This window comes from Miniopterus schreibersii, assembly GCF_964146895.1.
Source record: "Miniopterus schreibersii genome assembly, chromosome: 16".
Classification (NCBI taxonomy): Eukaryota; Metazoa; Chordata; class Mammalia; order Chiroptera; family Miniopteridae; genus Miniopterus; species Miniopterus schreibersii.
The window spans coordinates 29,602,608-29,616,924 of NC_138116.1; the positions used below are offsets into that span (position 1 = coordinate 29,602,608).

At 50.5% G+C, this 14,317-nt stretch overlaps 1 protein-coding gene across 8 annotated transcripts in view; it reads right to left on the reverse strand.

Annotated features, from left to right (window-relative positions):
* Positions 1–9,430: 9,430 nt before the first annotated feature.
* MYO18A (myosin XVIIIA) overlaps positions 9,431–14,317 on the reverse strand; it is a 91,872-nt gene continuing 86,985 nt past the window's right edge. For all 8 annotated transcript variants that reach the window (XM_081162196.1, XM_081162194.1, XM_081162201.1 and 5 more), the window contains one exon: positions 9,431–10,783. Coding sequence is in view for 4 of the 8 variants with exons in the window: in XM_081162201.1 (XP_081018327.1) it covers positions 10,639–10,783 (145 nt within the window). In the remaining 4 variants the exon portion in view is untranslated. The remainder of the gene's footprint in view (positions 10,784–14,317) is intronic.

Genomic DNA, 14,317 nt, shown 5'->3' on the forward strand with positions numbered 1-14,317 from the left:
ATCCTCATGATGTGGAAAAGAGGAGGTACATGGTGTAGTCAGTGCTGGTTAAACCCTCACCAGGGTCTGGCGTCCCAGAGCAGGTTGGCGAGCTCAGAGTGTGAGTATAACTGGGGAGGCGGTTCCACTGTCCAGAGAGGTACAGGAGGCGACAACGATGAGTTGGTATGGGGACAGCAGGCTGGAGCGTGACTTGGTGCTTGCATTTTACTTCTCAGAAGAGTGAGGAAAGAGAGTGTGGTAGTGGATATTCTATTTCAATGGTGGGCTTCCATCGCAGCCACAGGGGTTTAGATGAGACCTCAGGATATCCATCCCACTAAGTAGATTTGTGAGATATTACAACATGTATATAAGCCCTCTTATGGTATTCTTTCCTTGGCAATCTTTAAAAATGCGGAGCCCACCTATGTGGGCCTATAGGCTTGCCTGAAGGCCAGGACCACCCCGAAGCCTCTGGAAGGTTTCTGGCTGGAGAGGAGATGGAGGATTTTTATTATGCTGGAGGTGGGGTCTGGAATGGACATCTAGGCCAGGGCCTATGGCAGGGGAGTGAAAGCACCTGAGAGTGGGGGAGAAGGGGATGTCCGAAGAAGGGGGCTGGGTTTGTCAGGCGGGGAGAAGCAGCAGGGACAAGGGACAGGGTTCTAACATGAAGGACCCACTGGCATTTACATAACTTTGAATAATGAATAAGCCCAGCTCTGGGGCTTCTAGGCAGCACGCTCATCTACATCTTTATTAAGCTTTATAAATGATTCAACTCCTTCCCCCTTCCCCCCAGCCCCTGCCCAGCTTGCCCCAAGCAACAGGGTAGTTGATTGCTCATTATTTTAGACTAGATTTGTTTCACCAACATTCAGTGAGGCGTGGAGCACGGGACACAGGAGAGAGGAAGGGATCCAAAGGCAGGCCAAGTGGGGAGCGAGGGGAGCGAGCAGAAGCAGCAGCCCTGGGAAGGCAGGCAGCTGGCTGTGAGCTAGGGACGCGGGCATGATTCTCTGAAATGCTCCGGGGGCCGACATCCTCAGGAGAGAAAGGTTTCTTAGATTCCCTGAAATGTGCTGGGTTCAAGTCCTACTCAATCTCCGGTTTCCCTTACATCTGCTGCCAAGCCCCCAGCAGGCCCATTGCTTGGCTCCAGCCCAGCCCGGAGTCCCTTGAGCAGCCAAATGTGTACAACCCCCAGGGAAGTTCTCATTTTTCCTGAGGTAGATAGAAATTTTGCTATTTTCATGCAAAAGGAAAAAAAAAAATTCTGCTACGCTTGCAAGGCAAGAACAGGCACCAGGCATATTAAGAGAGAAAGAGATAGGAACGGGTGCACATGGTAAGTGAATATGTAGGGAAAGGGATGCCCTTGTCCACAGAGAGTTTGAGCCCACCCTGAAAGGGAAGCCTGGAGAAGAGGGGCGCCCAGGTAGGCGTGCTAGTGCCAGCTGCTCTGGTATCTGCCTGGCCTACTGGCAAAAGGCAGTGAGAGGTATTTAACAGCCTGGTTGAGGAGGTGTTGGCAGGAAGCTGGTGAGGAAAAGGAGAGCGTTTCTCAACCTTGGCTGTGCATTAAAACCACCCGGTTAGCTTTAAAGAGACAATGCTTGGGCCCCACCCAAGGTAATCAAATAGTAACCCCTGAGGGAGAAGGTCCTGGACACAGTATCTCTTAAAAAGTTCCTGTGTTGTTTGGATACCAATTCGAACAAACAAGCAATGTAAATATTTATTAAATTATTAATATATAGTAAAATCAGGGAAATTTAAACATTGGCTGGATATTTGTTGTTAAGGAGGTTTCAATAAATTTTTTAGGTATCATAAGAGTACTGTGATTGCATTTTTTAGAAGAGTCATTTTCTCTGTGTATTTATTAACAAAGTAGGTTAATATCTGGGTCTGCTTCAAAATAAGCCAATGAAGTGGGGAAGTGGACAGGAGTGTAGATAAAGCAAGATTTGCTCTGTGTTGCCCTGGCCAGGTTGGTTGGAGCGTTGTCCCATACACCAGAAGGTGGCAGTTTCGATTCCCAGTCAGGGCACATAACCTGGTTGCGGGTTCAGTCCCCGGTCGGGGCATGTATGGGAGGCGGACCAATCAGTGTTTCTCTCTCACATCGATGCTCCTCTCTCTCCCTTCCTCTCGCTCTCAAATCAATAAAAAAAAAAGAACCATATCCTAGGGTGAGGATTACAAAAATAAAAAATGATTTGCTCTGTGTCAATAAGTGTTGAAGGTGCTTGATAAAGAAGTTCTTTGAGTGTTTCTAATATGCAGCAGGGTGAGAACGACAGAGCCAGGCACTCAGCAGGACAGGGGCCACCATGGTACCTCTGGGAGGAGAAGAGAAGAGCAGGCTTGTGGAACCCTAAATGTTAGGTGAGGGCCCTGTCCTCCAATGCCCCAGGCCTCAGGCAGAGCTGCAGGGGCCACCTTCCAGACACAACATCTGGCAGTTAGAGATGCAACTCTGGGGGTCCAGGGGCTCTGCAGCCTTCTTCCCTGGCCAGCATAGCCTCTGGGGACTCAGAGCCTCCATACTCTGTGCACCAGGCCAAGCAGCTGGATCAAAGCACCCAGAGCAAGCAATCAGCCTTGCTCTTCTCTCTCAATCCCTGCTGTCTCCTGTCTCCGGGCAGGAGCTGGGCCTGCATCTCAGCTGGACATCCCCCTCCTGCACTGCCGTCACCACTGGTTCCCTGCACTGTCACTCCCCGGACGGGCTCATCTGCCTCTGCCAGGCAGCATTAGTCCAGCTGACTTCATCAAGGAGGTGAGGGGAGGCTGCACGGAAGCCCACAGGGGCAGGAGCACCCAACCCAGTGGTTGCTGGCAGAGCTGTCTGAGCTGCTGAGAGATTCACTGGTAGCTTGATCTTATTTGCATATCACTCCTTTAATGAACAAATGAAAATGAATCCCAGATTCTCAGTTTTCTACTATCCTGACTGATTGGATCTCTTCACACTTGTCCCTGACATGGGCCAATCATTCCTACGTTCTCCTGCCCTTCCAGGTGAATGGTCCCCCACCCCCAATTCCTGGCCCCCAACACCCCGCAAAACTCAGCCCCTCCTCGCCGCCCCAGGGCGCCACCAGCTTGGGCATCCTGCTCAGTCTGAGGCGCTATCTGTCTTCCCCGCTCCATTACCTTCCCCTGATGGCCTCTAGGGGCTGGGGAGAAGAGAGAGTTAGAGGGGGTCTATTTAAGAGATTTTTGGAATCTGTGCCTGCGCATCACCCGCTGCCATGAGTTATTTCAGCGCCGATGTTTGTCTCGAGCTGATTATGCCAGCCCAAGAACAGGTGGAGCAGCCTGCGGTGGCTTATTCGTCAGCCGAGGCCATCTGTTCCCAACAAGCTGAGATTTGTAGCTGATTTCTACTGGGGAGCAAGGAGAGGGGGAGGGGAAGGAGACACCGATCACCCTCCACCCTCAGGGGACTTACTCCTCCTGGGCCTTCTGTGATGCCCGAAACCTCAGGCATCCCCTTCAAATACCCACAGCTTCTCATTTTCTCAGAGAATCCACTGGCCGCTTGACTCTCTGAAACAGCAAAAATACTTTTTCCTTAAGGGGCTAAACCTTCTTAGATGGAGTTAGGAATGAGAAACACAAACCCATCGACCAGGCACAGAGTCTGGTCATTGAGCTGTGTCCACCATTAGAGATCTTTAAAAAAAAAGAAGGATATAACCGTGACACAAATATTCTAAATGACCTTCTTGGCAGTTGGCTTCTCCTCACCCCGATCCATCACCAGTCCCTTTGCCAACATGAGTCTCCTCACCTAAACCTGTCACCTGCAGGGCACCAGGCTGCACGGGAGGGCACTAGATGGTATTCTCGTCTCCCTGCTGCTTCTCTCCCCAAAATACCCTCTTCAAGTTCCACCCCCCAATCTGTTCCTCTTCCAGCTTCCGCTCTCGGCCATGCCAAGAGATGCCTGCTGCTTTAAGAACGGCTTTCCCTGAGCAAGGGCTCTAAGCAGTTTCTAAGCAGCTTCGCCACATGGTTTTCCCCCCACGGCTACTATTTCTGTATATGAAATGCCAGAAAGAAGCTACTCTTGCAGTCACACTAATAGGAAAATTTGGGGCCTTCTTTAGTGTTTGGCACAGACACACGTTTACACTGACTTTTTAAAAAATGTATGAAAATTTTACATTATAAGCACAGATACTTCACCTATAACCCCACATGCCCAGATAAAACTATAATATTCAGAGGTCCCTTCTACTATTTCTCTATTTACCTGTTTTCACGTGTAGTTTTGTCATGTACCCGTTCCCTGAAAAACCCATTCACAGAGCTGTAAGACTGCCTCACTTTCTAGTTGGTTCTCAAGGCTTATTTTGCCAGCTCCTGGGAGCAGAAGCTCCATTTCTACTATGAAACCCTGCCCAGTGGCTCGGTATGTGATCTGCTAGAAAAAACAGCCCCACAAATGAGCTCCAAAACCCTCAAAGTTCAGCCATGAGACCTGTGCCTCTAGTGCAGAACATTCTGGGACAGTGCCACTCACTAGGCTCATTCTTTCTTGCTTTCCAGAGGAAGATATTCCCGTGGGGGCCAGAAGCAGCCCTCAAGCAGGAGCACCAAACTGGAGACTGATGGCCAGTCTTTTGAGAAATAGGACCCACGAGGCCTATTTCACCACATGCAATTTTACATTTGCCTGGTTACCTGTCATTGACCTGTCTTTCAAAGACCTAATGTTTCTGAAATTATTGGCTGCATCTTGCCTATACTAGGATTTTTTTTTTTTAAACTCCCCTTTTTTTGGTATTCTCCACTTTCAAATTCCTTAGCATCTTCTCTTCCCCAAATCCATTTGCTTCTTTCCCTAATCTAGTCAGATCATAGATGTGGCACAAAACATATCAAAATTTATTAAAATGTGGGAACTCTTTGACTCTTAAGCCACCTCAAATATAATTTGCCTGAATAGTGTCAAAACTTAATATCCTTTTTGAGGCTTTTGGGTAAAACTGTCATAGCTGACTTTTGATATCTAAAGTGAATTCCATCTGCACATTTACGTATTCTCCTGGGAGATTTATGTCACCGACTTCAATCGAAAAGCACACATCCTTTTTGGAATCTCCCTTATGTATATGACCCATTACTGGGGTTTATACTACAGAAGACTCAATTTCTCTGTAAAATTTCTTCTAAACAAATCTGGCATTCCTGTTAACTCCAAAATGGCTATTGCTCTGGAAATCACTCCTCACAGATCAAATCCCAGAGAATGGGCTGGGTTGTCCCGTTGTACTGTAATGAAATTAGAATGAGGTGAATGTAGCTTAAAATACGCTTTCGGGGCTGCGTGGAACTGTTACACTGTTGGCATGGTGTGCGTGAAGCACAAACGCGATGATGTGTGGGGGATGTTCTGAAACTGTAAGGAGCAACACAGATGTGAGGTTGACATTTTCCCTTAAAATTGCCAAGCAGTGTTTCCTTCCTAAGGCCCAGCCTTGGTGGGTACCAGGCACACAGCTATTTGAGGTAAAGATCATGACAGGGATTCTTGGCTTTCCTGCCTCCCTCTTCATCTTCGGACAAGACTAGAATAGCTCGTAGTCGCCTTCCAATTGCTGGAACCAAGCTGAGGACCCTGCGGGCACAGATGTTATTTCCCCAGGGGCACAAGGACGCTTCATAGAGTTGTATGGAAGGTTAAATGCGATTATGTAGGCAAAGTGCATGAGTACTGGGGACATTGTAAGTGCTCGACAATGGGAATTATTGTGGTTTCAGCATCCTCTACATTCCACGGGTCACCACTGACAGGTGGGGAAGGCCCTGTCACTGCATCAGCCTCAGCTCCTGCCAGGGACTTCCCGGAGCCCTTAGAAGAGCGGGAAACAGTACTGTCGTGCTGCTGAGCGGAGACAGGTATCTTCATGCCCCTGGGATCCTTAAAGGGCAGCAACGTTGGGCTTGGCCGCGTCCACGGCTGTGGAATCTTTAAAGGGACGTGGCTTCCTGGAAGGACACGGAGAACCTCCAGGCGGGGGCGGAGCCGGAGGCCCAGGTCATGCAAATAAAATATGAATATGCTAATATACCCCGATTTCCCAATCAATTAGAGAGTGCCCGCAGGCCCTGGCAGAGCCCTCGAGTTCAAAGGAAAGGACTTGAAGACGCGGGGGTGCAACCAGGCTTCTGGATGGAACCAACCCCGAAGGACCTCGCTCTGGGATATGAGCCTCCCCCAGCATGGGGATCTCCCCTAGTGCCGCCTTTCTGTCCCTCGGTTCCTCACCGAGGGTGATGAAGGGGTGGGGATGTCTGGCAGCATTGAGGGGCTTCATCTGAACTTAGGAGCCAAAAGGTTCTTGCCAGCAGTATCACTTTGTTTTACAGGTGGGGAAACTGAGGCCCAAGAGGGTAAGTCCCTTCTCCAAGGTCTCAGCACCAGTGGCAGAAACACTGGGTTTGGCAGGTTTTGTCTGTTTTGTTTTCACTAGGGGCACACGGACCCCACTGTGTAGGTGATAAGGCACAGTACCAAACGCAGCAGAGCTTGGTACATGACCGAGCAAGTCCGGGACTGCCCGCCAGGCTGGCGGACTTAGAAAAGAATACCTCCTGGGGAAAGATGAAAGGAGTTGGGGTGGCAGCCAGTAGCAATAACAAGCAAGGACAAATGATCATAGACTGGTCTGGAATGTGTTGCCATGTAAAGGTGATGAAGTGTTCCAGCTTCCCGAGAACCAGCTCAGAGGAAATAAAAGGGGAACAGAAAGGATTAGGGTTAGATTTAAGGCAGCACTTTCGCCCAGGAATGATAATGGGGCCTTTTATTCAGTGACCAAGGAAGCATGTGGACTCGCCCAACTTCCTCCCACTTCTGAGGCCACTGGGAATCCATCTCCCTCCTGTCCCACTGGGGCCTGCTTGGAGGACAGGAATGAACAAGTGACTTTGAAAAGTCCCCACCATCCAGGTAGGCGATCCTTTTCCTGGATGGGCCTCCTGGTCTCTTTGCTGAGGGTGAGGACAGCAGACATGCTGGCTCCAGCACCCTGGGGGAGAAGCAGCAGTCATGGCATCTCTTGCAACACGCTCCCTGCCAAATTGATTCAAATTGGCTTGGATATGAACATATGATTAAAGGAGCGGCGTGATTCATTTATCAGGAGAGATTAAAGAGCAGCATCTGCGCAGCCTAGCTGGGGGACAATTAAGGAGCAAATCGCTAAGTGTCTGTGCCACCAGGCATAGGGGCGGGGCATGGGGGCCGGGAAGGACAACTGGTATAACTTGCCAAGAGGACGCAGGACAAAAGGAGGTAGTTTGGGGGTCACTTCGTGCTGCTGTTGTCTCTGGGCACAGACTGGGCACCATGGGGAGCCTCACGGGGCTTTTTGGTCCTCACGCATGCCTCCTATCCAAGAGTCAGAGCAATCCTGAGGGGCTGAGATTAGACAGGAGGATCTATTGAGGTGGCTTTGAGCTTGGCACAGGGACAGATTTGCTGTCAGTTTTGTGAGAATCACTCACATCTTAGGGACCAGAGCTGCTTCGAGTATACAGGTGAGGGCGGGAGCTTACAGGTTCCTGAAGGCACACCTGAAATGAAGATGGGCTTTGGCAATCCTGCAGGCCCCTGAACTCCCCTGGGGGATTGGTGCTGAGGGGGTACCTCTTGCCCAGCCTGGAGCCCAGCACCCTGGCCGAGATGCTTTGCTGCAGCTTGGAGAAGCATTGGTCACGTGAGGCGATGTCCGGCTTCCCCAGACAGCCTGTGGTTTCCTACCACCACCTCTCTACCCTTGCCTCAGAGCCTTCGCTTAAGTTCTTTCTTCCCAGCCCACCTGTCCCAGCAATATCTACCTGTGGAAATGCTATCCTTTCTTCACACCCCAGCTCAAATACCACCTCCTTTCAGAAGCCTTCCCAGTCCTCCCCACCTCCTCACAGTGTCTCCCCTCATAATAGGCCCAAAGCAATTTTGTCCTATTATGTCTCACCGAATTATTTTCACATGGGTCTGCCCTAGCCCTAATCCATGAGCCGCTGGAGGAAAAATGCTATGACTTACTCCTCTCTACTGACCCCAAGCTTGCACATATTAGTAAGTGCCGTATATATTTTACGTCTAACTTCTCTACCAGAAAATCTGCTTTATGAAAGAAAGGACCTCATCCATTCCCAGCACTTAGAACAGTACCTAGACCATAGCAGGCAGTTATGAAATGTTTGTTGAGTGGATGAATAAATGACTAATATAAGTTTTCTGACTTGAACAAAGCCCTCTGCCCCAGGCCAGGCTACTGGAGACTGATGCCAGGCTTTCCAGTTAACCAGAGGCCTGAATCTACGTGGGTGAACAGAACTGGGATCTTGTCTGCAGGTGCCAGGGACTCTGTTATACTAGTCCCTGAAAACAGAAAATGCACCAAGGTATTTGAAAGCAGGAGTAAAAGGTGTAAGTGACAGAACTGAACACGAGGAACCAGTAGTTTAAGAAAAAAAGTATATAAGAAAATAACTTTACTTTTACTACCTTCTCTATTCAACCTTGCAAGTGGAGAGAGGCAGTCTCAAGTTTGAGATGGGTCCATTTTACACTTCTCTCCCACCCATTTTGGGGGTGACTTTTCTCCCTCCTTCCCTTTCTTGACCCTTTCTGGGTAGCTGACATCACCAGAACCTCAGCATTAGAGAGAGATGTCTGATATTCTTTCCTGCCTACCTGCCCAAACCAGGGGAGCCCGCTCGACCAGCCGTACAAACAAGTCATGTATGCAAGGATTGTAACTGGTCACATTACAGAAGATATGAAAGGAGGAAGAATTATAAGTGGTCACATTACAGAAGGTAGAGGAGGAGGAGCGATTCATGTTTCTAGTCCTTCATGAACTGCTTCTTAGCCTCAGTGAGGGGACCAAGTGTGGACGGGGGCAGGAAGGCAGAGAAGCCAGCACTCCCAGCCTGTTCAAATTGCCCTGTGGTCAATGGGGCTAGGGGCCAGAGAGAGTTCTACCAAGTTTTGATCAAAAAGTCATCTTTGGAATGACTAAAATTAAACTTTAAAAATTCTAATACAAAGGGCTTGCATCCCTTGACAACAATAAAAAGCAGATAGGATCTCTGTAATTGGTGAGATTAACAGAGGGACCTCAATATTTCCAAGTAGAGGCCATGGGAGGATGAGGCCTGGTAGCTGTGCCAACCTCAATTACAATCCATAGCCTCTTAAAATTAAAAGTGGGGCTTGTATCTCCTTTGACTAGACACCTCATCCCACTGCCTTGCCTGCCCCAGATGACCTGCAGAAGCTCTCTGAGTGGCTCTGGTCTGATGTGGAGCAGACCAGGGAGACTCCCCCAGGTCCCCACCAGAATCCTGACTCTGCTCCCCTATGGCCACCCTGGACTTTACTTGAACCTGAAGAAACAGGCAGGAAAATTGGCAGAGCTAGGAGGAAAAGGACATTTATTTCCATACATCAGGTAATCAGGGAAAAGAGAGCACAGCCCAATGAGTACAAACCAATTGCAGGAGGGAGGAGAGGGGACAGCAGATGGGAGCGGCACCAGGCACTGCCCTTGGGCCCCCAAATTTGGTGGTGTTGGAGGGATGACCTTTAGGGTTGGGGCTGGGACTGTCAGGCCACGTGTTGTCATGTCTAGGATAAGTAGGTGGGGGCAGGGGCAGGGTCACTGGAAAAAGAAAAATGACTCAGGCTCAGGACACAGGGTGAGGACCCGTGTCTAATACATATTAGTACAGACCCAAACTTCCATCTTTAGTTTTTCTGACCACAAATCCTCAACCCAAGGCCTTCCCTCTCAAGTTGAGCTTATGGTCCAGGCAACTTGGACAGAGCGGGAGGGAGGCAGTGCTTGGAGAAGCCCCAAACTAGTGTAGGTGGAATGGGTTTACTTTTAAATAGGTCATTGCACTTAACACACTGATGAGCTGAAGAGGAGTAGGGGCTGGATGTTCCAGATGGTACATATACACCCCTGTCTGTGTAGGTTTGCTCAGTCCAAACCCAGAAGCACCTGGACCCAGCTCTGCTTACCCGTCTCTCCAGCTGCAGAGAGAAAGGGCTGATCTCTGAAGAGTGAACACAGAGATGAAATTCCCCTAGTCATTCTGGGGCCCCAGCTGCCACCGCAGCCCCTCCCACTCTCAGGGATGCAGCTGTGATGGAGAGGTTGGGTATTTAAATTAAAAAGTAAAAAGACAGCAGGCACTGAGAAGAGAAAGCCCTCACCCCAAGCCAGGGGGAAGGAATTGCTGTTCCAGCCCCCAACTCCTCCTCCCCATGGACCCAGCAACCTAGAATGTCCCAGTAGGCAATGTGTCCACCGTCCCTGAGCAGAGGGCTGAGATGGAGGTCAACTTGCTGGCTCCATGCAGTGCTAAGCCACCTGCTTCTGCGCACAGTGGCCCAAGGTCAAAGCCAAGAGTGTGGCATTCTGGAGGCAGGAGGAGCAAAAAGTTCTCTTATTAGAAACTCCTCTTCCCCCACCTCTTCCATGTGGAGACATCAGACCCCACAGCCTGACCCAGAGGGTCAGGTGTGTCTCCTGCAGATCAGCAGTCAGGTGGGGAGACCTGTGCCCCACTCTTTCCTGGGAGAGGTGCCGTGGCAGCAGTAGGCCATGGGGTGCGAGGCTATGCGTTGGTCTCCGTTGGCTTGGCCTCTGTGTCGCTGTCACTCGGATAGCTGTGGGAGTGTCGGGGCCTGGAGGTGCTGTCAACAGGGTCGTGCTCTTCATCTGACCGGTCAGGGGCAAAGGACTTCCAGTAGCTGGTGGGGCTGCAGGGAGAGAGGAATGAGGTCACAGAGGAATGACATCCCTCATCTTCAGCACCAAAGCCTTTAGTCCTGGGGAGACCCACAAAGCCCGGTCACAGCATGCCCCAAAAGCCACAAAATGAGAAGTAAAACCCTTTCCTGCCTTCTCCAGAAGATATTCCAAGGAATGAGAGAAAGGAGCACATCGTTTTGACTCTGAAAACTTAGAAAACTCCGAGGAAAGCGATGCTGGAGAGCAGTGGGTCTCAGACTTGAATATGCATAAGAATCAGTGGCAGATTCCTGGGTCCTTCCCCTGAGAAATTTTGATAGCTCTTGGGTGGAACTCAGGAATCTGCTTTTTCAACTCCCTTTCCAGAAGATTCTGACGCAGGCAGTCCATGCACCACACTGTTGCGGAGACTGAAGGTCTGGTGATAACATGACTACAACTTGTCTACGGTAAAGTTATTCTTAGAAAGATTCCAAGAAGGAGGGCCTTTCCCCATGAATATTCCCAGATCCGAATGCTTTCTTCTAATCAGGCTTTCCTAAGTCCTGTGAGAATTTCTGCCCTTGACTATGGCATCATCTACTTACCACGAGGAAGGGAAACTCAGGATGTAGAAGTTGGCAAGACCTGTTTCAGGGTGGTAAAGTCATCCCTGCCTAGGTACCATATCCTAAGCCTGTGGAGTTTTCATCAGGCCACTGGGAGCCTCTAGCTACCCCCTCCCCCAACAAACACACACTGCCTCTGACAGTTCAAGTGCACTATAATTTCAACACTCTTGGAGAAAATGCAGTCCAGTGTGGCCTCACCCCACCAGTGCCCTGCACCCAGTGAATGGGTCCCTGCCCAGTGCTCCCAGGGCCACAGCCCTGATCCAGATCCTAGGCAGCTTCCACTGGGATAAACAGGAATTCTGTGATCTCTCTGCCTGTGTGTGAGACACTCTCCTAGGCACTCTGGATATCCTGTTACCTTCACAAGAGCCCCATGAAGTGTCATGAGGACGCTGGTTCAAAGAGATGGAGCATCTTGCCCAAGGTCACACGGCCAGTGTGTGAATTTGAACCTGGGACTCTTAGACATCCAAGCCTTGCTGCTAGATTGGGATCCTGAGGAGAAAACAAGACCAAACCAGAATTCTCCCTGCTGGCCTGGGTGAGAGCCTGGGGTGTGTGTAAAGCCAGGTCTCGCACTCTTTCTATCTCTCCCTAGGGAGAAGGAACAGCCTGATAAAATACATGTTCAATTATGCAAAATGGTTCCAGAATGGGGCAGTCTGGTTAATAGTTATCGTATTTCTCATGAATGAATTACCATTTTTAAAGGAATCAGAATAGCACAAAACACATTTAATACAAACTAGACTGAACATAAATGAGTCTTACTTTGATGGGCCAAAGGCACTTAAGGACTCTGGGGTGTCTTAGGGACAAAATTATAAAGCCTGATGGTGACTGCACAACGTAGAAAAATTGGGGTTATTTTAGCTTTTGGGTTGTTGGAATTAGTGGGAGCCTGGTTTTATTTTCATTTTTCAGACAGAATTTCTGGGCATCCAATGCTAAGGTCTGCTGTTAGGCAAAGAAAGGACTGGCTTTGTGGAAAGAGAGTGGGGTTATTTTGTGGGCAGAGGTGGGGGTGAGGCAGATACCAGGGCTGACACCCAGATGAAAACTGGGTGCTGCTGGAGAGCCTGAGGTGCTCCTTCCCATCTCTCACCTCTTCTCAGCCCCCACTCCCACATTGCTGTGCTGGCCAGGCAGACCCCTGGCAAAATGACAGCCAGGTTTCAACACTGGTTCATCCCATTGCTGGGCAGTGGCAGAGGCAGAGGGGAGGGGGTCACGCCATGCCTCTCTTTCCTGCTCTGTGGAGCCACAAGATCCCCCTGCTCCTACCTCTAGCCAGTCTCCTCGTGGCTTCTACTGCCACAGCTGTCAGAAAGCCTACAGCAGGCAGCCAGCCCCCTCCCCAGGGCAAGAGTCAGGCCTGGCAATTTGAACGTTTTAACCAAATTGTTTAAAAAGCTTTCCTCCCCCCAAGCCACTGTCTCCTGCTCAAAGCTGTCACAAACAATTTGGTACATAAGCTAATTCCTGCTGGGCGAGCCCAGGGTGGCAGCCCCCTCCCCTTGCCTTAGCTACGATGCGTTCGTGTTCTGAATTCTCGCTGGTCCCCATCACCAGATGGGAAGCTAAGCCACCACTCTGCCTCCGCCCCCACTCTTGGCAGTTTATCCATTCAAAGCCAGTCCATGCTGAGTCCAACTAGGTCCTCCCTCCCCCGATCCTTGTCTCTCGCCGGCTCTGTATTGGTCGGCTAGCTCCTGGCTTGGTGCCCACTCTCCCCACAGTGAATACAATCCTCCACGGAGGTGGTGTGTAGGGTTTCAGGACTACTCCTGTTTTCCTGGTGGACAGGAGGAGCTGTGCTGGTGGCTGGGGGAAGAAACAGGTTTTATGTGTTTTTGTTCTTGCTGGCTGTGGAGTCAAGGGTGACGATGAGCTGAGGGTACCCACTGGAGTCTGAAATCTACCAGTGTGGGATGGCCTGGCCAGGCCCATGTCTCCCTCTTCAGGTAGGGGCGCAGTGCTCAGAAGGGCCTGCCCCTCTCTGCTTTCCTAACCTCCCCCCATGGTCTATCAGCTGCCTTCCTGTGCCGGGGCAGCAGGGCACTCAGCAGGGCTGCTGAGGTGGTAGACATATATCATGACTCCTGTCCTTTCTCACTACGGAGCTGACACTTGAGACGCTTCCTAGTGCACTTGAGACGCTTCCTGCTCTTCCCAGAGCACCTGCAACCATCTGCCACACAGGGGAAGCGACAGAGCAGTGCTGAGCCCAAGGGCTTGGTTTCACAGCAGGTCAGGGCCCAGGGAATCCGAGTTGGCCATGAGCATGGTCTGGGTTCAAGTTCCATCTTCCCCATCCCATCCCCCCAAATCCCATCCCATCACCCATCTCCAAACAGCTTCAGGTACCATTCACTTCCACTTGCTCCATTCCTTAAAACATAACTTGGTCTCTTCAGTACAAAAGGGACAAAGTCAGTGTACTTGTCACCTGCTCCACTGCACAAGCCCACAAGCGTGCGACAGGTGTGTGTTAGTTCATGCATCTAGGAAACAAATGCCTGGGCCTCAGGGGGCTGTGCTCTGGGGTCATACATCCTGGGAAGCAGCAAGCTTGCCCTGGGAGGGTAGCATGCCAGAAGCAGCTTCACATAACCGGGGTGATCCAAATGTCACCACCCGCCAGGGAAACTGGCAACAATGGGATTCCAGTGAGTCAGTCCCTGCCTTTCTTCCGAGGAGGGGGTGTGGGCAGAAAGGGCCTAACTGCTAGATCTCCTTCCCCGCAGGGAGAAGACAGGAGAGGCAGGAAAGTCAGGAGGGGGCTGTCACTCAGCAGCTGCTAATTTCTATTCATTAAAACTTTACAAGATGAACAGAGATGGGGTGACGCCCATGTGTGGGCTTCAGGTGGGAGGGGTGGGGAGAGAGTCAGGCATCTCAGGGTCTGCTGTAGGGTGCAGTAGTATG